The 23182-nt window shown below is 51.6% G+C and overlaps 1 protein-coding gene across 1 annotated transcript in view; it reads right to left on the bottom strand.

Moving 5' to 3' along the window:
- Nucleotides 1–21417, bottom strand: part of GFOD1 (Gfo/Idh/MocA-like oxidoreductase domain containing 1) — a 109522-nt gene extending 88105 nt beyond the window's left edge. The window contains exon 1 of the mRNA XM_075540627.1: nt 20493–21417. Coding sequence (XP_075396742.1) covers nt 20493–20745 — 253 coding nt within the window. The 5' untranslated portion in view covers nt 20746–21417. The remainder of the gene's footprint in view (nt 1–20492) is intronic.
- Between the last annotated feature and the right edge of the window lie 1765 nt (nt 21418–23182).

Genomic DNA, 23182 nt, shown 5'->3' with positions numbered 1-23182 from the left:
GCTGCTGCGGTCCTTAGGTTCCACTGAGTCCATCTCAACTCACACAGACCCCGTGCAACAAAGTCGGAGCTGTAATCTTCACAGAACCAGAACCCCAGTTCTTTCTCCCACAGAGCCACGGAACAGGTCCCAACAGTCAACTTGGGGTTAGCAGCCTAATGTTTCACCATGACGCAACCAGGGCGCCTTTCTTGCCGGGGGAACTTGCTAAACAACTCAGCTTCGCGGAACCACTGCAGAGAGCTACAATGGCTTCACTTGTGGTGAGAAAGAAAAGTGGGTGCCAACAAAAGCATGGCATGCCGTCAATTGGGAGTGGGAGCCGTAGTCTAGGTGTCGAATGGGAAAAGGGTGTGTGTCCAAGTCAACAGCAGGCGATCTCTAACTTCTCCACAGTAAAACTGCTCGCCTGCAAGAACGAGCAGCGAAATGTCCACCTTGAATGACTGTTGGGAGGCGTAAGTGACATCATCCTGCACGATGCCTTGCTCAGGACCCGGCACACGGGCCTCACACCAGGAAAGGTCAGTTTCCCTTCGCTTTTCAAACGTTGCAGTTTAGCTTTTGGGTAGATAATTGTTTGTTTTTAAGAATAGATACTATAGCTTATACACGGGATTCTCCTTATTCATGGTAGTTTCGTTCTACTAAAATCGCCGTGAATGATAGATCAGCACATTCTGAACCAGGAAATACCGGATTAGGTCCCTGCAAACCTCTGGCCACAACATGCTCGTCAGCCAAGCAACATCTAAAGCTGTTCTGTGTAGGTTTCTGTATAAGGTCACCTTATTTAATAGGCATGACTGGTTCACGGACATTGAATTCATGACCAACAGCACGATAACGGAAGCCTGCAGGGAGCTTCCCCAGTACACTAGTCCCTCCATAAGGCCCAGCATGGCTTTCATGCCCTGAAGACCGTCACACAGCACTCAAGTATTAAGTTTGAAGACCATCTTAAGCAGTGAAATTGCCAACAAAAAGGAGAAGAAAACAAAATAAGCAAACCAAAACAAAAAGCCCATTACACTGCAGAGAGTCTGAGACGGGTACTTGCCTGCAGGGGGAGAGACAAAGCAAAGAGACAGAGCATTGCCTCACTCAACCTCGACTGATAAGACATGTCACACGTTGGGCAACTCAAAGGGTTTGCCCCACTGGGCATGTTCACAAGTGACCGCAGGGACACTGTGAGCGGTAATAATGGGGTGGCAGATCCACTTTGACCTGGAGGTGAATTCACAAAGACAGAATCGCACAGGGACTGTAGGTCTCTGAACTCCTTCCCCTCCTCCTTCACCTCTGCTCCCATGACCTAGAGCAGTGTTCTCAACCGCCCTAATGCCGCGATCCTTTCATACAGTTCCTCGTGTTGTGGTGACCCCCAACCATAACATTATTTTTGTTGCTACTTCTTAACTGTCATTTTGAGGGAGGGTGGGGAAAAAACAAACAGTCATTTGGCTACTGTTATGAATCGTCGCGTAAATATCTGATATACAAGATGTATTTCCATTGTTAAAAATTGTACGTCTGCATGAGGGAGGAGGAGTAGGGAGGGAGGGGGAAAAATGAAGACCTGATGCCAGGGGCTTGGGTGGAGAGCAAATGTTTTGAGAATGATGAGGGCAACGAATGTACAAATGTACTTTACACAATTGATGTGATAGGAGCTGTATGAGCCCCTAATAAGCTGATTTTTTAAATGTACATTTGATCATTATTAACCACAAAAAACAATATGTAATTATATATTGTGAAATATTTATTTCTACTGCCAAATAAACGAAATTTTGTCTTGAAGCATGGTGTAGCACGGGTAACAGTCTTCACCACGGGGAACTCGTATGTGGGTGGACCCTCCTGCAGACACAGAGAGGAGCGGTGTCTTGCTTCTAAAGACCATTGGAATTATGTGTTTTCCGATGGTCGTAGGTGGCCCCTGTGAAAGGGCCGTTCAACCCCCAAAGGGGTCTCGACCCACAGGTTGAGAACCGCTGGCCTAGAAGAAGCTCACCTCAAACATCATGGGTTCTCACCAGTGGGCAATTAATAAGCATGGAGCCGGTGTGAAAATTGATAAACTACACTAAAAGAGAACTGCTGTTGGGGAGTGTCGCCGGCATTCCCCCGACTTCCTTGGCCCCTGGGAGTGCAGGGGCACACCCATCAGTGTCACCATGGCTAGCTCGTAGTGCAGTAGCTGCAGTTCCCACATGCAAGCAAGGGATGAATGCACAGAAGTGCATTGCATTTGTGTAAGCTCCAGCAGTGAATTCTCATTCCGCAGACAAACGTGGCATGGTGGCCCTTGGGGGAAAGCCTGCCTGCCTCTGTCGCCTGGATGGGAACAGCTGTGCACATTATCCCCACGGGCCCAGGGCTGTCTGAGGGCAGCACTGTGGGGTATAATCGAGCGTCCCATGTGGGCAGAGCTGGAAGAAGCCGGAGTTGCTCAAACAGAACCACGTGGCATTTTGTCTCCTCCCTCTTTAGGCCTGCGGGGTTTCTGCCCTGATGCACCAGCCACCTGGGGGATGAGACAGAGCAGGGGAAGGAATCGCCTTTGCCACAGCCCACACTAGATTATTCATATTCCTGCAGACGATGAGACCCATTGCTCAGGATCCTTTTACACCAAAAATAATCAAAAAGCATGACTGTGCCTCTGACTTGAGTCAAGAGACCTTGACTACTCATGATTCCTACTCCAACTACCTGGAATTTATCAGACCTGCTTCCTAGAGGGAATGCTCACACACGTGGATAAGGCTTAATGGGATTAAAAAAAGAGTTGGTGGAAGGGGTAGATTTTACCATGATCAAAGTTGTAATTAACTGAAGGTCCCTGGGTGACATACACCACTTGCCAAACTAAAGGTTGGCAGTTCCAATCCAACCAGCCGTTCCACAGAAGAAAGACTGGGTGACCTGCTTCTTTAAAGGTTCAGTTGGGAAACCCGGCAGGTACGGAGCTCAGTTCTGCCCCATCATACAAGTGGTCAGCGGCAGTGAGAACCAACAGGCTTGGCAGCCTGCACCGCCCCCTCCCCCACCCCCCATATTTTACTTATTTTGTTGTTGCTATTGGGAATATATGCGGTAAAACAAACACCAATTCAACAGTCTTTGCAGGTACCTTTTAGCGGCATCGGTTCTATTCTTTGAGTGACGCTACCACCCTGGTCTCCTCTGCTGAGTTCTCCCTCCCTCCCCCACGCAAACCCTCCATGTTCCTGTGGAAGGATTCCAGGTGCCGTTAGCGACCCGAGCCCATGGAGATGGTTTTCCAAAGAGCGGAAGGCTCAAGGCAGACCACTCTGACCGCCGAAGCTAAAGAACCTCCTGTGTGTTCTTCAGATAACGTCAGCGAATATTTTTGGTTCACAGTTTAAACATTATCGCCGGATAATCGTTTCAGAGGCTCCCCCAGCTGTCACGGCTCCAGAAAGTCTAGAATCGAAGGAATTTGGAATTCTGCTCTGATTCCCATCCCCTTTTGATCAGAATTCTGGTACAGACTCTTGGCTCGCAAGGTTCAGGCACGGTAGCAGGGACGTCCCCCTCCAGCCCTTCTGGTCTCATGATACAGGAGGCAGTAGTTCACGGAGGCAATTGGCCACACATTTCACACCTGCCTCGATTCCCGATTCTCCTTCTCCCACCGTTGTGCCAGGTGAATGGAGACCAATTTTGGTGTCTTCGGTAGCACTTGAAAAAAATTTAAGACCCCACCGAAGATGCCACAGACTCGGAGGTAGCACAGAAGCACTGAACCTAGAATCGGGTCCAATTAACTGGGACGTCCCGGGAAACCATGATGCTAAGCTTACAACCAAGGAGCCCGATCCCATGAGGCGTGTGCTTGTAGATAAGTCGCCTCAGCAGCTGCCTTTCTGTCGCTGGTGGTAGTGATGGCCATTGTTCGACCCCTTCAACTACATCATTGATTGTGCAGCCCTATTTTATCATCACTGATAACGCCCCCTTTCCTCCTCTCTCCCACTGCTGATAACTACTAATAAACGGTGTTCTCTGTACATTTATCTCTTCTTACCTCTGTAAAAATAAATGAGGCCAACGAATATTTGTCCTTTTGTGCCTGACTTATTTCACTCGGGATAATGTTTCCCAGCTCCATCCATATTGTAGCATGCATCAAGACTTCATTTCTCATATTGACTGAGTTGTATTTCATCACATGGACCTCGTTTTGTTTGTTTATCTGTTTATGGGCACTTAGAAAGTGCCCACCTTTGGGCTATTGCGAACAGTGCTGCAATGAACACAAGTCTTTGGGTCGCATGAGAAAGCTACAAAAAAGCTCATGAAAAAATGTAATTAAAATACTGTAATTGCATTTTCCCGTTAACTTCTTTTAAACCCCTTCATATACTTTCCCATTGCTTCTCTGTGCTTTGATTTCTTCACTGGACAAAAGGAAGGAACACATCTACCTGACCTCCCTCACAGGATGGCTGAAAGAAAGAAGGAAGAAGTCTCCAGTGAATGGAAGACAGAACTCCTTCTCTGGTGTCAGTCTACCCTGCTGTGTGATGTACACAGTGCCTGTACAAGTCAACAATCTTCTGAGGTAGTTATACCTATTTTATAGACCAAGAAGGAGTCTCTAGGTGCCACCAGCAGTTAAGTTAAGCTCAGTGCCACAAATTCATCCGGAGGTGCCATGGAAGAGAGGATTGGTGATCTGCTTCCAAAAATGCAGCCCTAGACATCCTCTGTTGAGCAGCTGTCCCCCCAGAGCTTCCATGAGTGGCAGTTGATCTGAAGTCTTGGCTTTGCATAGACAAAGAAACAGAGGCTTAAGACAGAATCATGGGTCTACAGCTACAAAGTTCGCGCCACGGCCAGGATGCAGCTCCAAGTAATTCAACTCCAGCGTCCCTATCTCAGCAGTTTCTGCGATCTGATGCGAACGCAGACCTTGGCTTCTGCCCTGATGAAAGGGAATTTGAGTGCATCCATTTACTTTCAACAGGGTGGCACCACACTCAACAAAGAACGCTTTTAAACTTGTGCCACCTTGGATGGGGATAAGGGGGGAGGAGTGTTGTCATTTAAGATCCCCAGTCAGTGGCATTCCATGATGCTCACCTTCCCAACACAATCACTGAAAGCAAAGTGGGTACATGAGCAAATGTGGTGAAGAAAGCTGATGGTGCCCGGCTATCAAAAGATATAGCATCTGGAGTCTTAAAAGCCTGAAAATAAACAAACGGCTATGTAGCTGAGAAGCAACAAAGCCCACATGGAAGAAGCACACCAGCCTGTGTGATCACAAGGTGTCGATGGGATCAGGTATCAGGCATCAAAGAATAAAAAATCATATCATTTTGAATGAGGGGGAGTACGGAGTGGAGACCCACGGCCCATCTGTAGGCAACTGAACATCCCCTTACAGAAGGGTTGCGGGGAGATGAGCCAGTCAGGGTGCAGTGTAGCAACGATGAAACATACAACTTTCCTCTAGTTCTTTGATACTTCTTAACCCCCACTATCATGATCCCTATTCTACCTTACAAATCTGGCTAGACCAGAGGATGTACACTGGTACAGATGGGAACTGGAATCACAGGGAATAAACACAGATACACCCCTCAGGACCAATAATGAGAGTAGCAATACCAGGAGGGGAAGGGAAAGGTGGGCCCAATCACAATGATCTACATATATCTCCCTCCCTGGGAGACGGACAGCAGAAAAGTGGGTGAAGAGAGACATCAGTCAGTGTAAGACATGACAAAATAGTAACGGTTTATAAATTATCAAGGGATCAGGAAGGAGGGAGTGGGGGAGAGGGAGGGGGGGAAATGAGGAGCTGATACCAGGGCTCAAGTCGAGGAAGACTATTTTGAGAATGATGATGGCAACAGGTGTACAAGTGTACCTGACACAATGGATGGATGGATGGATTGTGATGAGAGTAGTATGAGCCCCCAATAAAATGATTACTTTTAAAATTCCCCAGTCAGAGCAGTAATGATGCAAGGAAGGGGCTGTTGGCTGGTTTCTGGGCCCCAAGTGAAGACTGAACCGTGCATGATGTTGCCCTGGCCCTCCTTTAAAATTGATGGACCATGCATTTCACTGTGGAACCGCATACATGAGCTCCTGAGTCTTGTCTCCTACTGACGAGAATCACATCCACAGGCCACACATTGAATGAGCTCAGTGCATCCTTTCTTCTCCAATAAACTCTAACTCCAGCCAAGCACCACCCTTCCGCTGTAAACCAAAGGACACAAGCTACCACCAACCATCCAACGCGGCATAAAGCCAGTGCCCAGGCACATTCTGGTCATGCCTTCTCAGCTGACCAAGACTCCTCCTATCAGCTGACGCCATTCTCCACCATGTCATGCCCCGACTCCAGCCCACAGAGAGCTTTTGTCTTCAGAACGTTTCTGGCTCAGTTGATTTCTGCAGCTATGTCCACACCTGTTCGGGCGGCCATGTGCGTGCCTCTCTCCCCGGGGCTCTGGCCAGCGTTTCTGTGAGCTATTTCTTTTGCCTACCAAAGAGCTAGGTCATGTGTGACTGTCACCCTTTGGAAGCTGAGGGGAGAGGAAGATGGAAGTAACATTGGCTGCTGAAGAAGGGGGTGGGGAGGTGGGGGAGCTTGCTGGCTTTTTGTTTTTTAACTTCTAGTTAAGAAAAAAATATTTTTAGAATTAAACTCTTTTAACTTGGCTCTGCCGGTCCACCGCAGGAAACACATTACCTCAGAGCATGGCCACAGAACTGACTGTGCTACGGCAAGGAGAGCGTGCTATATCGCAACGCCTTCTACATCTCTTTCAGTTACTGAAATACTAGCCCCTGGCTCTTCTTAGTGCAGTTGAAAGCCACCTCCGCCCAGAGGTCTTTGGGGACAGAGTCCCCGTGGCTTCCGGTGGGGGAGAGCCCAGGGGACAAATGTTGCCATTCCTCCCTGGCCCGGCATTTCATCTCTGACCTCAGACTCGAAGCAGAGCGCAGCAGTGAGTGAGGTGCACCCAGTCCAGAAGGGCCGGTACGAAACAGTTCATCCCCCAGCAGAGGATACCCCTTTCCAGTCCCGCCCCACGGCAAGGCTGGCATGCAGACACTCTGTCCGAGTGCAATTCTGCTAAAGGGTGGCCTCCACATCCCCCTTTGTTCTTAGCACCCTTTGTAACCTGGGACCCTGCAAGGCTAACCAGGTGGCTATCATTTAATCCAACTACAACTCGTTGGATTATTCAGTTGCCCTAAGCAAGCACTTCCTGTCATGCACATTCTGCACTGAATCACGTGTCACTGCTCTGTGTGTGTGTGTGTGTGTGTGTGTGACAGACTGAGTGAAAGAAATATTAATAATCTCTTCTTAAAGACAAAGATCAAATCTTACACACCCCACAGATAAAACACAAGGTTAGAAGTATTCAAAAAGTATTCAATAAAAAGGAATTTAAAACAAGCAAAAACACACTCCAGCGAATGGATGAGTAGCTGTGTGGGGGCTATGGGGCACCCCAGAGACCCTTGCAGTTGCTCGGAGCATTGTGAGGGCCCCGGGCCCTGCTGGACACTCAGCATCCCCTCACGTGGTCGCAACTCTCTGACATACAATGAGCCATTTCAAGGAAGATTTGGCATAGCTAACATCCTTGAGTTGGAGAGTAGACTCAGTGGCATCTCCTCCCAAAGTCAAGAATAAAGGGAGGTATTTGAACATGAAAGCTCTGTGCCTTCCCCAATGGACGTCTACTAGTCCAACAAAATGGGCCAATCGCAGAGCCCGCTAGCAAAGGAAGGACTCTCACCATGAGCAAAAGAGCGGAACAGATATTTCTCTGAAGATACAGAAATGGCGAGCAAGCACGTGAAAGGGGCTCATCCTCACAGGGCAAATCGAAACCACAATGGGGAGGGGCTCTCTTCATAGCCACTGGGAGCCCTGGTGGCGTCGTGGTGACAAGTTGGGCTGCGAGCCTCATGGTCGGCAGTTTGAAACCACCAGCCGCTCCACGGGAGAAAGACGAGACTTTCTACTCCTGTGAAGAGTGGCCGTCTCGGACACCCACAGGGCAGCTCTACCCTGTCCTCAGGGGCGCCGTACGCCGGCATCGACTGGGTGGCAGCGAGTTCACTTTCGGGTTCTCACGGCTGCCATGGAATCCGTCCTGATCCGTGGCAACCCCACCAGTGCACAGAACGGGTTGGTTTGTATTCTTTTAAAACTCAAGTTATTTTTTTAAAGACTCGGTTTTTAGAACAGTTTAAGATATAACAAACAGACAAATGGAAGACTTAGAGACCCCGGCTACTCCACGCCCCGTTCCCCCTGTCCTTAGCTTGGACGTTGGCACCGCACTCTGACACAAGGGATAAAGTGACAGTGACAGTGTTATTAAAGAAGGTCCTTTGTTTTTCTTGACGTCCACTTTTTGTCCCGGGATACCACATCCCATCGGGTTGTCATGTGTCCTTCAGGTGTGACAGTAAATTGGACTTGTGTTTTCAATGACCTTGGCTTCCAGAGGGTTTTCAGGACCCCCTTTCTTAGCAGCAGAAGCCCTGGTGGCGTAGTGATTTCTCATCGGGCTGTGGTCCGAAAGGTCAGCAGTTTGAAACCAGCAGCAGCTCCCAGCAAGAAACACGGGGCTTTCTGCTGCTGTGATCAGTCCTGGAAACTCACAGGTGCGGGTCTACCCTGCCCAATGGGGGCGCTTTGAGTCAGGAGGGCTCGATGGCAGTGAGTTTCTTGGTAGCAGATCACCAAACCTTGCTCCCAAGGCACCTCTGCTCTGGGTGGACTTGAATCTCTAACCTTGCAGTCAGCAGCTGAGTGTTAAATGCTGGCATCTCCTCACATTACAGGGGCGGGGGTTGGGGGGTGCGCGGTGCAGTGAAATGGTCAAGGGTACACTTCAAAGAATGGATAAAGGGCTTACAAGATCAAGAAATGCCTGCACCTGTGAAAACTTCGGTCAAACCTGCACTCTCTAGTGGGCACCAGTTTGAAGAGATGCCCAGCTGGGGCAGAACCTCCCCACCCCAAAATATCTTCAACTGGATGCTCCCACCCAGGGGCAACTTTCTGCGCTGTGTCCCCCACAAAGCAATGTAACCCGGTCAGGAGTGTGGGACTGCTGAGGGGTGTCTAGGGGACAGGGCCGCACTGCCCAGGTGGCAGCACCTGGAACACAAGTGCTGGTGGTTGGTACAGATGGTTAGCTCACTCAGTGGCTGGAGCCCACGCAGAGGTGCCTCAGAAGAAAGGCTTGGCCATCTTCTTCCCCCAGAATCAGGCACCTAAAACCCGATGGAGCACGGCTTCATTCTGACACCCACGGGGTTGCCGTCAGCCACTCGTTTCTGGAACCCAGAGCAAGCACCTTTGGAAGCTGCAGGTGCTCCCCACTCTCGCCTCCCACACCGAGAGGAGGCGAGCTTGCAGAGGGATGGTGAGGGAAGCGGGAACCTGGAGAAGATCCAGAACACAGAGTGATCAAGTCTCTGGACTGTCCGTGGTTTCCAGCCAGAGACCCTGCCCTTCGGTCTAGTCATCAATGCTGTCTCCTCCACCTCCGCAGGAGCACAGAAAGTGCTCCATGACCAGCAGGACCTGCCAGAGACCTGGCTCTGTGAACACACACTTGACCCTGGGTTCCCAAACTCACTCGGCCTACTGCCCCCTTTTCCAAAAGATGGCAACGAAAAACATTTGCATTGCCCCATAATCCAGGATAAAGTGTAGGCATCTGTTTTTGCGGATTGTTCCAACACTGTCCCAGGGGGTGGTGCCGCCCACTTTGGGAAGCTCGGCTCTAGATGCTCATTAAAGCATGGGTTTACGAAAAACAACAAAAAGCCCCTTCCATTTCTCAGGCCTCACCTCAACACAAGGAGAAAGGAAAGGAGAGATCTCTTCTGAACACAGGGGAACAAGTGACGTCAAAACTGCTGCTTGGGATAGGCGTGGAAGCGCTCCCTCACTGAGCACACATAGGTGACGGAGGTCAAGTGGAGGCGGTGAGCAAGGGGGAGGCCCTCTAGAAGACGGACTGGCACTGTGGCTGCAGTCCTGGGCTCGAGCCTAGGAACCATTGTGGGGCTGGTGCGGACCCGGCAGTGTTCCGTTCTGTGTGCACAGGGTCACTATGGGTTGGGGCTGGCTCGATGGCACCTCACCACAACAACATCGAAAACCCAGGGGTCATGTGTGAGGTCTCTGTGTTCCTGCTGGCATCCTGTCACCTCAACTCCGTGGCAGCCACTTTAGCCTCATTTCACAGGTGAGAAAACTGAGGCACAGAAAGACGGTTAGTTCTCCCAAAAGCCGCTCAGTAATTGCTGGCCAAACTTTCCAACTGCAGCAAAGTATCCTATATAATTATATTTTATTGGGTAGATGAATGCCTTGAATCAAAATAGATAATAATATATGTCTTGGTGAAATCCTAAAAACATGCTACCCTATTTCCCTGAAAATAAGACAATGTCTTATATTTTTTGCTCCCAAAGATGCACTAGGTCTTATTTTCAGGGCATGTCTTATTTTTCCATGAAGAAGAATATGGCACACATTTATAATGTATTGTGTTATTGAAAGAGACCCCGCACTTCCTGTCTGCCCCGGCTGTGCTGCGGCCAACAGTGAGCTGCGTGGCGGCGCCCACTACTACGGTCCAGAGTTACGGTAGCTTTGGGGGGCCTTATTTTGGGGGAGGTCTTATTTTCAGGGGGTGCCGTATATTTCAGCAAGAGGCAAGACTGTAAGTAGGTCTTATTTTCGGGGGATGTCTTACTTTCGGGGAAGCAGGGTATTTACTTTGTGCGTGCATGCGTGTGTGTATGTGTGTGTGTATGTGTGTATGTGTGTGTATGTGTGTGTGTATGTGTGTGTATGTATGTGTATGTGTGTGTATGTGTGTGTATGTGTGTGTGTATGTGTGTGTATGTGTGTGTGTGTATGTGTGTGTATGTGTATGTGTGTGTGTGTGTGTGTGTGTGTGTGTTCTTCTTGGGTTCTTCCCCAGCTTGCGGTATCAAAATGCCCAGCGTCTTCATTTGATTTCTTCACAGCCCTATTTACACATCCACCGAATGGTTCCGTTTTCCAAGCCAGATATCATCAGCAAAATAATCACTCAACTGTACCTAATTTCAGTTAGATGGCATGATATAGGGACCGCTAGCTTCCTCGGAACAGTAGAGGCTCATTTTGTTTATTTACATAACGCCCAGGGCTGCCTCTACTCCACAGCCAATCGAGAGACCCAAGTCCTTGCATTCAGTGCTCCTGGGCAGCACTCCGTGGGGGAGGCTAGCTCCTCCTCCACACTGTCTTCAGGTAGAGCCGAGATCTAGAAGACACCTGAAGGAGGAAGTGGAGACTGCTGACGAGGGTTTCAGAACCGTTGATATGCTCAGGGGTGTTGCCAACACGTAACACGCTCAGAGCCTAACAGAAAGGTTGTAGGTTCGAGACCACGCCGAGGCACGACAGGAAAAAAAAAAAAGCCTGGCAATCTCTTTCTCGAACTCAGCCGCTGAAACGTCCTGGGGGCTGTTCTACTCATGGGGTTACCAGGACTCAGAGCCACTCAGGAGCAGTTAGTCAGGAAAGGCGGGTCATGTTGCAAGTCCATATGCACAGTCTGCATTCTCTGCAGCAGAATCTCTGCTGATGTGGCAAACGTGGCCGGAGGTTCAGACCTCAGTACTGTTTCCTCTCTCACCTCGTTTCCAGTGCCCCACTCCCCTTGCTAGGACGCAACGAACATCTCATCACCATGAAGTAAAACAGGAAAGGCAGACTGCTCCCAGGCCTCCGCTCATGATGCCAAACAAGTTGAGGCAAGATCAAAGCCCAATACAACGCTCTTCTTAGTCACCACCCAGCAGAGCCCTTCGTTCCCACTGAGAGGCTTCACCAAGAGAACCCAAATGCAGGACAGGGCTGCTCAAACAGACGCCGGCCCGCTACCCACAAAGGCCACACGTGTCTATCGCAATTTCCCAGTCCGCTTAATCGCTCACGGCAGGAGACTCTTCTCCCACAGGCAGGGCGAAGCCCCAAGTCCAGCATCTGGCTGCTACAGCATCTGCATGCCCCGGCAGTCAGACCAAAACCCAAACCAAACACCTGCCATCAAGTCGGTGCTGACTCATAGCAACCCTATAGGACAGGGTCCAACTGTCCCTGTAGGATTCCGAGACTGTAACTCTCTACGGGAGTAGGAAGTGTCCTTTCCTCCCAAAGAACAGCTCATGGCTTCCGCCTGTGGACCTGATGGTCAGCAGCCCGACAGGGAACCCCACACCACCAGGGCTCCTGTCAACTGGATAGAAATGTTGAATCTCAGAGCCAGCCCCAGAATCAGCATTCTGACCTGTGAAAAACACTGGTCTACTGTACACAAGCCCCAAAGGTTATATGATGATTGATACGTTGTGTTTATAACCTTCTGCCTTCTCAAAGCACTCTTTCCCTCACCCACTATTTATAGGGTGCCGCCCCCCCCCTGTCTGTCAGTGTGCTGTTCTGCGGTGGCACACGAGTGGCTGTGCTGCTGGGTGACCTGCGTTCCTAATACCAGCAGGGTCATTCATGGTGGGCCGTTATCGGTGGAGCTTGCAGATGACGAGAGACTAGGCAGAAAGGCCTGGTGGTCTAGTTCCAAAAATCAGCTGTGAAAACGGTATCACGTTTGGGGAAGCCGAGGGCCAGTGAGTGCGAGGGAGAGCTCTGGTGAGGTGGGCTGGCTCCACAGCTATGGGCTCAACCCCTCTGGAGGTTGTGCGGGTGACGACGCAGGGCCACGCAGTGTTTCATCCTCTTGGGCACAGGATGGCCAGGGGTCGGAGAGGACCCGGTGGCAGTTAACAACAAGATCCCCGGCCTTGTCTAGAGGGGGGACTAAGGCTCCCCTCAAGATCAAAGCAGGTTGATTTACCGGCCGGTGGGGAATAGAGATCTCACAGAAGGAAACACTCCAACAAATGCAACAGAGAACCATGGTCTCATCTCCCGTGGGACCAAAGAATGAGCTGGAGCCTGGCTGCCACGACTGGTGCTTCCAATCCAGCCCGCGGTGCGTGGGCCCTCCGCGAACGGGGGAACATGAGCAACGAGAGCATCACATTAAAAATAAAAAGGCCCCAAAGCAAATCTAGCTGACTGGTGGAGCCTGAATGATTCCCGGATACTGTTGCTGAGCGAGCTGCTCTTCAGATGGTGAACCAAAATATCCCCTGAAGCCACCTTGTCGCCAAACAACGAATCAGCCCCAAGAGTACTGAGGATCTGCTCTGCGGGCCGTGGTCCTTTAAAAACCATCACCCAATAACCTACTGCTTTATAACAAAGATGGAGCTGCAAGGGGCAGGGACACTAGATGGACAGAAACGGAACAACCAGAAGGGAAATCATGATACTGGTCACGCAGCAGCGTGAAGGCTGGAACGAAGGGTGCCTGGACAACTTTGGTAGGAATTGTTAAGCTGCTTCACGGAAAAGACAATAAAATAGTTTTTTAATTAAACGCATAGTCACAAACTGTCATCGTGCTACCAAGATTAGAAAAGAAAGAAGAGTAACTGGGAGGAAGAGGAAGAAAACTTCGGATTGGGAGGGGTGGGGCCAGAAGGGACCTTCAGAGGGACATTTGAGCTGAAACTTGAAGTGAGAATGAGCTAGTCACTCAAAGACCCGAGAAGGAGACCCTCCAGGTAGAAGGAAGAGCCAGGGAAATGATCCAGGCTCTGGCAAGAGCTCGCTGTGTTTGCCGAACAGGAAAGAGGCTTGGAGCCTGGAGGGCTGTTCCCATGGCAGCGGGAGAGGTGGGCTAGGCAGTTATTCTAGACCAAGGAAGTCAACATAAGGAGCTTGGATGCCATTCAAAGTGCCATGGAAGTAACTGGAAGATCCTACGCAGAGGTGACACAGAACCTCATAGTTAAAGTTGAAAAGCGCACAAACGAAAAACCCACTCCCTCTTTTGATGAGGAGAGGGGACATTGGAGTCCTCACCCATGGCTGGTATCGTGGTGCCAGCCTCTGTGGAAACTCGCTTGGCTGTTCTTCAGAAAGCTAAACACAGAATGTCCGACACAGCTCAGCAATTCCACTTTTCAGTGTGTATCGAAAGAACTGAAAGCAGGAACAGATATCTATACACCAATGTTCGTTGTGACAGTAATCACAACAGCGGACAGGCGGAAACAGGCCAAGTGTCCACCGGCAAGTGGGTGGAGAAACACAGCATGGTGCAGGCAGTGTTCCCCAAATGGGCAAGATCACCCCCTGGGCTGTGCCGAGACAACCCAGGAGGGCTACAGAAGCAGAAACCTATTTTCCCCCGCTGAATTATGGGTTGAAGTACAACTGTTTTTAATTGCCAGTGGGGGGGTGGGTGTCACTGAATATTTTTTTTTCTGAAAAAAGGACAGCAGGGCAAATAAAGTTTGGGGACCTGTGGTCTAACACACAATGGAATATTTTTCTGCCAACAAGAAAAAGGAGGTCCTGAAGCCTGCTGCAATGTGGACGAGCCGTGAAAGCATTCTGCAAAGCAGAATACGCCAATCACAAGACAAATAAAATTTGTCTGGCTCCACTTTAAGCTAGACTCTCTCAAACAGGCAAATGTGTGTGTGGAGAGACAAAGGCAGCTACGTGGTTCCCTGGAGCTGGGGGGTAGGGCTGGGGTCATTGCTTAAGGGGACGGAGTTTCTGCTTAGTGATGAAAACGTTTGGAAATAGATGTGGTGATGGTTACAAAACCCTGTGACTGTCCTAGCGCCAACTAACTGCACGCTTCGGAGGACTTAGAATGGAAAGGGGCTTTTTTTCTATGTTAGATCTACTTTACCCAAATCGCTTTTCCTGTTGCATGAAGAATAGACTGTACGAGAAACAAGGCTGAGTCTAAGGAGGCCACTGCAGAGTGTAGGTGAGAGTGGGTGACAAGGGCGTCAGAGGAGGGGGTGAGATTGTGTTTTAATTGAGCTCATCAACGGCTGGCCAGGGTGTTGTGCTGAGCCTATGTCCAGGGCTAGACTGGATAAAAGGTGACTGAGACCAGCTTTACCTGCCTGCAGGTACTGAACATCTAGAAGGTGCAAAAAAGGCACACAGCAAAGTACCAGAATCCTGTGTCCAGTTAATCTGGCAGCTTCCTTCGTGTTAGATAAAATGTGCACATACTTCCTGACTAGCATCTCCCATACTTCTCCTCCAAACAGACGGGCATGCGTACAAAACGACATATGTTCAAGATTATTCATTACGTGTCTGTGTCAGCAAAGACTGGAAACTATCTCGATGTTGATTAACTGGTTAGATATATTTTGATTCATCCGAACAATAACATACCATGCATCGCCTCCCCACCAAAAAAAAAAAAAGAGGATATTTTATATTGATATATACACGCACCAAACCAAAACCAAATTCACTGCCATCGAGTCAATGCCAACTCACAGCGACCCTCTCTGGGTTTCCAAGACTACAACTGTTTACAGAAGTAAGAAGTCCAGTCTTTCTCCCAAGGGGCTGCTGGTGGTTTCAAACTGCTGACCATGTGGATTGCAGCCCAGCACCTAACTACTACATTACCAGGGCTCCTGCACACACACACATACATATATGTGTCATATAGGATGAAAGCTTCAAAAAATTTGTTGGAAAATGGAATTAAAACGAATGACATTCTCTCAGGAACGGTTGGAAGCCTCCATATATATAGATGGATATGGATATAGATATATAGATATAGATAGAAATGTGTGTGTGTGTATGTGTGTTTTCAGGCGAGCATTTTGCACAACAAAAGCAAGGCATGGATACACGGAAGTGCAGTATATGTGGTATACTTCCAATTGTGTAAAAATCTCCCGCATGTGGATTTACCCATAGACACGTAGATACACCTCTGAAACCAACATGAAAGACTGGTTTCCAAGGGTAATGGTGACACGGAGACAAGAAATGGGGCCACGCATTCTTCCTGGCATACTTTCCTAACATCTGAGGTGTATACTAGGGCAGCATTTAACCGATTCAAAAGAAAAATTAAGTGTTAAACCAGAGGATTAAATCGGTGCAGAAGCTGGGCCAGCGTGGTGCCAGAGCACAGCCAGGTGCTGTCAGAGGTGCCGCTGAAAAGGAGGCAGGGTTGGAGGAGCGGTGGGAATCGCAGAGGCGTGCCAATAAGAGGGGGCCTTCGAGGGAGGGGCCAGGGGTTCGGTTTAGGAACTGCAGTGGGAGTGGAAGGGTCTGCGGTTCACCTACGTCGACCAGCCGCCTGGGGGAAAGTCAGTCAAGGTGGAATGGGGACGAGCCTTTGGGAACCTGACTAACGGAGCCCTTCCGAAGCCAAGGTGCTAGCCAGGACTGCCAAGGGAGAGGGGAAGAAATAGTAAATGGATTTAGACCTGCTGCGGGAACTGATGCCAAGAGAGAAGGGAACTAGGAATGGCTCCAGCCCTCGCACTTGGGCGCAGTCATGGAAAAGGTATAGGGAGGGTAAAGGGGAAGTGGGTTTGGGGTGGCAGGTGGTGGAATCAAATCCAGCTAAGTTTTAGTCGTCTCTTTTGTAAAATGGAGAGAATGCCATCTGTCCCCGGGAGCATCCTGGTTACACACTGGGCTGCTCACGGCACTGTCAGAAGTTAAACCCAGCAGTACTCCATGGGAGAAAGAGGAGGCTTTCTGTTCCGGGAAGGAGCCGGTTAAAGTCTTGGAAGCCCACGGGGGGGTGGGGGGGTGAGGGGGGGGTTCTCTTCTGCCCTATAGGGTTGCTATGCGTCACCGCTCCACAGGGCCGTGAGGTGTGTGTGTGTTTGGGTGTGTGTGTGTGTGTGTGTGTGTGTTTGGGTGTGTGTGTGTGTGTGTGTGTGTGCGCGTGTGTTTGGGATTTGAATCTTGGAAGATCTCATTATTCTACTGTTTTACCTCAGCTTAATAGTGAAATGGAACATTTGATATGTACACAACAACCACATTGCCTGACACATTCCCCAAATCAGTTGCCCCCTATGTGTCGGAGAATTGTGCCCCACAGCTGAGATTTGGAAAGGAGATCTCCCGGCCTTTCTTCCAAGGTGTCTGTGGTTGAACTGGAGCCATCAACCTTTTGGTCAGCAGGGAGTGTGTTGACTGTACCCCTGAGGGACTCACAACACATAAGCCCTACGCCATTGAGTCAATTCCAACTCAAAGGGACCCTATAGGACAGAGAAGCGCTGCTTCTAGGCACCTGAGGTAGTTAGTTGATTGTGCCAACCTGGCCGATAAACACAAGTGGGGTTAACTGAAGGGCGGAGAGAGAAATAGCTCGGTGAGCCTCGCCTTTCTAAGTTCTCGGGTCTCTTGCTTTGTGATGGTTGAACCAGGGTGCAGCTGCCTTAGCCAGTTCCCTGCTTCATCTGGCAAGGCTCACTTCCTGTAAGACATCCCCAAGGAGAAGCCACATGGACCTACCCCGATGCAGCCCTGGGTGCTGGAGCACCCGTGTGGAGACCCCTGCCAGCGCTGAGATGCTTACACATTCACTGACTGGGCTTTCCTCCTGCAGTCAGCATCATTGTGTGTGTTTTGTGAGATGGAGGAGGACTTTGTGGATTGGTGTTGGACATAGGGGTTAATGTTGGACTTGTGGGCTTGGGCAGCACTGGGTTGGGATGTTTTCTTGATGCACACTTAACCTTTATATAAAACTCTCTCTTATCCATGAGTTTCTGTGGATTTGTTTCTCTGATGTACCCAGACTAACACAGCACCTAAAACACTGAGGAAATCGTACATTGTAGAAATGTCTCCACAACAGAGAAATGTTCACTCGGGCTCTGATGGAAATTATTAAAACTGTGAGTCTATTGATCCCAAGTTCATTCCTCACAGGGCCCTAGGCCAGCCCCCTGCCCTGGACATGCCTGTGAATAGCTACAAGCAAGTATGGCTTGACGGCCACAGGTCCATTATCGTGGCTGGACAAGAAGTCAGAGCCAGGCTCTTCCTAAAGAGAAAACAACTCAATGGGCCTGGAGCAAGACTGGTCCATTCCAATTCCAAGCTAATCCTCACTCGCTCACTGCTTATCAAGTGGATTCCGGCTCCTAGAAACCCTACAGGGCAAGGTAGAACTCCTGTGAATGGGTTTCCCAGACTGAAATTATTTGTGGGAGTAGAAAGTCCCAACTTTCTCCAGAGGTGCAGCAGGTGGTTTTAATCTGCTGACCTTGGGGATCACAGCCCAGTGCATAATCACCACACCACCCCGGCTCCTAGTATATATAAACTGCCAGGCCAGTCTGATAGCTGCCTGGGGTTTTACTTCCAGCCTGTATGTTAACCTCCTAACTCTGAAGGCAAAATAAACCCAAACAACCCTCCTGTCTGCTGCCAGCAGGCAACATGGAGACACGCCTCCTCCGGGATTCTCCAGTGATGAAACAGATGGGATCTAGACCGAAAGGAACCCCACCAAATTTAAATCCATGCCACCATGACTTCTATCATCAGAGATTAGCTAAAGTTACCTGCAAAAGCAGCCACCTGAAAGAAAAACAAACCCAAGACCTACCATGAAAAAACAACAAGGGGAAACAAAGGAACCAAATAGCCGACCCTTTGGTCAGGGTTATTAAACTAAGTCTGTCTCTTGTGTATTCTATGCTTGGCTTGGATGAGCTAATTCACATTAGTCAGGACAAGGTAGAAAGAGTCCTAGGATTTTTTTTAATAAGACACAGAAGTATCCAGAAATGTACAGTCACGTCTCTGTAAGTCCTCAGACCCCTTGGTGGCTAATATCAAAGATGGTCAGGAACCAGGCACATCCTTGTTCCCACATAGCCACTGTCCTGGGGACATGCTAGCAGGGTTGCCTAACTCCACGTATGTGAAATATCTGGGGTCAGCAAGTCCAGACAGGCAAGAGTAGATTGCTGAATCTGTGGGTCTGACCTGCAGGGCTGAGGGAGGGGCCAGGGGATTGATGCTTCCACAAGGTGTTTCTGACCTGACCAGTCACAAGCTCTCTAGAGCACAAGATGTACCAGTTTTAGACGAGCTTTCCAGTAGGTTTTACTCTAACTGGTATGCATAGAACCAGTGGGAGCATTAAAATTAGTTACCTAACATATATGTGACAGCAGAGAAAAGAAATATTGGCTCTCCGTTTAAGACCAAGCAGCCAGGCTTTAGAAGGCAGGAGCTTGACAAAATTAAAGTTAAAGCTGAGAGTCATGGGCAGCTCCATTAGGAATGGTTCCCAGATGTCCCGTCTGAGCTAATAACCGAATGTCCTGGTAAAGATGGGTTTTCTCTGGACAAAGAGTTCATGCATAGGACTGGACATGTACATTTCCTCTACCCTGAATCATAGCTGTTGAAACATTCTTTCTAAGAGCATGTAAATCACAATTGGGTTTCTTAATACTGTCCCACTTCTTCCTTTCTACGGGCTCTAAATGTGGACCTATTGCCCTAAGCTTTCTTTTTACCCCGCCCCAAACAAAACTCCACCCATTAAGAACAGGATCTATTTTCTAAGAACAGAAAAGAGTGAGCAATCTTCCTGGGATTGTCTTCGGTATGCATGAGAACTGTTGGTGGACAAAACATGCACTCCTTGTTCCTCGGTGCCTGCCCCAGACTCTGATACTCTGCCCTGAGATGGTTCGGGCTGCCTGGAGAGGGTGGGTGCTGGCGCTGAGGTGCAGTGAGCTCATCCCCAGTTAGCACCCAGCCTCAGCATTATTCCCAAGGGAATATCTCAGGCTTCCAAATGAAACTGGCAGCCGGCGTTTTGCCTTTTCCAACACAAAGCATCCTTGCCTTGGGAATTACTGCGCCCATCCCATTTAAGAACTATTGTTCCAAATTGATGCTGAAGATCATTCCTGGTCTTTTCTTCTTCTTTAAAGCAAACAATCACCTGCTAACGAACAACCCTACTGAAAACATTCAACCACGCCTGGCCTCCAGCTCAGATGAAACAATTCTAGCTGAATGGCTAGGGCACCTCTAACCTCACACTAAATAAACTCACAGCTGAAAGAAGCCAACGACCCCAGTTGGGTGCCAGGGCTACTAAACAGCAGACTCTGCCCCCCAAGAAACCGGGACACGTGCGGGGGGCCCTTTCTTTGGCTTTGCAGGGCGCGCACTCGCCTCTCACAGGCGCGCGCGCGCAAGGGCGCTACACACACGGCTGGGAACTTGGAGCCCATCCTCTGTCCCTGCCATGAGAAACGCCTCCATCGGAACCTGGCCCAGCCTTCCCTCCTCGCCATGCCGGGATCACGCTCCTCCAAGCTCGGCACGCACGTGGGGGGCGAGCGCCAGGAGGGACCAAGGCCAGGGACAAGAAAAGGAGGGAGTTCCAGGTGGGGTCTGGGAGGGTGGCTAGATGGCAGGTACGGTTCGGGAATGGAAAAGGGGGGAAGCCGGCAGCGGGAGAAGGCTGGGAGGAAGGGAAGGAGGGGTTGCTCACCCAGGGTTTTGACGGCGATCTGCCTCGTGAGGGGCGGCGGCAGGTTAATGCACACCAGATCCACGTCCTGATGCAGCAACACCTCGTCAATGCGGCTGGTGTAGAAAGGGACGCTCATCTCCTTGGCCAGCTCCTCCGCTTCCTCCTGCGTGCGGCCCCACAACGCCTTCACCGAGAAGCCCTCGTCCTTCAGCAGCGGAATGATGACACGAGCCGTGAGGCTGGTGCCGAACACGCCCACCCCCGGCAGCATGGCTGCTCGGGTCAGCCTGCCGCTGCTGCTGCTGCCGCTGCTGCTGCTCGGGTCTCCAGGCAAACCCGCGCGTGCACCCCCTCTAAGCAGTCCTGCCCGCAGCTCCTGCAGCCAGCTCGCCGCTGGGCGCTGCGCACCGGGCCGGGCGCCCAGGCTGCGCGGGCGCACCGAGCGCCTAAATCCGGGTGCGCTGCGGGGTCCGCCGCGCGGGGCTCCGGTCCTTCCCAGAAGCGTCAGCAGGGACCCCCAAGGAGCACCCAAAGCTCCGGAGGCGCGTAGCGCCGGGGCTCAGGCTGCAACCCCGCCGCAGCGCCGGCCGGCTCTCGGCGCCTCCCAGAGGCCGCTCCATGGCCGGTTCATCCCCGCGTCCGCGCCGCCGCAGCCAGGGACGGGCTCTTTCCCGCGTGGTCTCCGCAGCCGCCGGGTCTCCTACACCAGCCGGTATGCGCGGCCGGAACTCGGTCCGGCCCGACCGCCGGCGCCGCGGTCTCCCTCGCAGCCGATGGCCACCAGGAGGCCCGCTAAGGATGCGTCTGCGAGCGCACCGGGCGCGGATCCCAAGCTGCAGCGCGGCGGCGGCGGCCCCGACCCGGCGCCAGCCTCCTCATTCCGCTGCCATGTCCGTCCGCCCCGCAGCCCTGCGCGGGCAGCCTGGGCCCTGGCCGGCTCCGGCTCCCGGCTCCCGCGGGGACGAGGGCGGAGCCGGGGAGTCGGGCTGTCAGCGGGCCGGCTTTCCTGCCACGCCCTCCCCGCCGCGCCGCGCGCCATTGGCCGCCGGTGGCCCCGCCCCCGCCGACGCGCCCTGTCCCCGCCCCCAAGACTGCCAACCCCGCCCACTCGCCCCAACCCCGGGAGCCTCGCCCGACTCCGCCTCCTCCCCCGCCGCGCACGCCTTCGCTCCGCTCCTTCCCTTTTTCCCGGCCCACTTCTCCTCCGGGTCCTCCTGCAAACCCCGCCCCGCGTTAGCAAATAAATGGAAAGGCTGGGCTCGCTCACCGGTTCCTCCTCGGGTCCCTGGGCGGGGAGCAGCTGGGCCCCGACCTGGCGGCACGCTGGGGACCCGGCGAGGTGCGGGCCGCGAACCTCCGCATCTGGGCTCCGCGAGCGTTTCCTACGTGGCCCGCGGCGGGTTGCAAAAGCTTGCCCAGCATGTCCCCTAGAATCCTCCCAATTACCCTAAAGTGATTAAAAGCCATTTTACCGACGGCCTAAATGAGTCCCGGAGAGGTTAGGGGACTTGCCCAAGGTCACACCACAGGTAAGCAGCAGGCGACAGGAGGCTCCAGAGTTAGGGTGCTGTCTCCTGAGCCCCCGCCGCCACCCCACGTCGGGTCTGGTGAGTCCCTCCGGGCAGCCTGGTCCCCAGGCTCCGCTCCCTGCGTGGTCCGCTTCTGGCGCCCGAAGAGAGGCGCAGAACGACCGCGGGCAGGTCTGGCTCCTCCAGGATGGGTCGCCTTGGCCAGACGCCATGCCCTCCTCTCTAGCTGGAGCTCCTGGCCCTACCCCTTCCCGCGTCCCCCAGCTCCCTTCCCGGGGCGTTGCCCTATGCTCTCTGTTTTTTCACCCTCTCCTGCCTCAATCAATATTTGCCAAATCGGTGAATGAATTGGTGCTGGGGGTGTCCAGGGGCTCAACGCTAGAACAAGGTCTCTGGGGAGACCCGGAGCCCCGTCTAGTCCCTCTCTTAAGCCCTCAGCCCAGGGTAGCACGTGGTCTGCTGCTTTCACCACGAGTGGAAAACGTGACCGGGCAAGAGTGGAAAACAACTTGTAACAACTGGCAGAGAGGCCGGGCGCATGGCGAACGCCGGTGCCATAAGCGCTAGTGTGTAGCAATGTGAGGAGGAGGCTGACCTCAGGTCTTGAGAAGAAAGCACTGAGGATTTGAATGCTGGGGTTGGGTGGAGGGGGTGGGGCTCGCAGGGGCAGGAGGAGGGCCAAGAGACAGAAGGCAGTGTGGCTGTCCACACTGACAGGCTTCTGAGCAGAGGTTTTGCAAGACCAGGAGCATGCCGGTTGCCAACAGGGGCAAGAGTAGAGACTAGGCAAGTTCACAGCACACAGGCGGTGCCAGAGCTGGGCTATTTGACCCAGGGTGTGAGCACATGGGACAGAGCCAGAGCCCTAGAGCATGACGGACGCAGCCGTTTATCACCATGGGGTTTCACTTCACTGCACCAGGGTTTCATCTGTTTGTATGTTTGTTTGTTTGTTTGTTTTTAAAAAAGAAAGACTCCCAAACGCACTGCCATTGAGTCAGTTCTAACTTATAGTAACCCTACAAGACAGGGTAGAACTGGCCCTGTGGATTTCTGAGACTGTAACTCTTTACTGGTGTAGAAAGCCTCATTTTTCTCCCGAGCAGGGGCTGGTGGTTTCGTACTGCTGGCCTCGTGGTTAGCAGCCCAACGTGTAACCACTAGCCCAGCAGGCCTCCC

Source organism: Tenrec ecaudatus, chromosome 1, assembly GCF_050624435.1.
Source record: "Tenrec ecaudatus isolate mTenEca1 chromosome 1, mTenEca1.hap1, whole genome shotgun sequence".
Lineage (NCBI taxonomy): Eukaryota > Metazoa > Chordata > Mammalia > Afrosoricida > Tenrecidae > Tenrec > Tenrec ecaudatus.
Note: the sequence above shows the minus strand (reverse complement) of the source record. Positions and strands in the feature narration are given on the sequence as shown.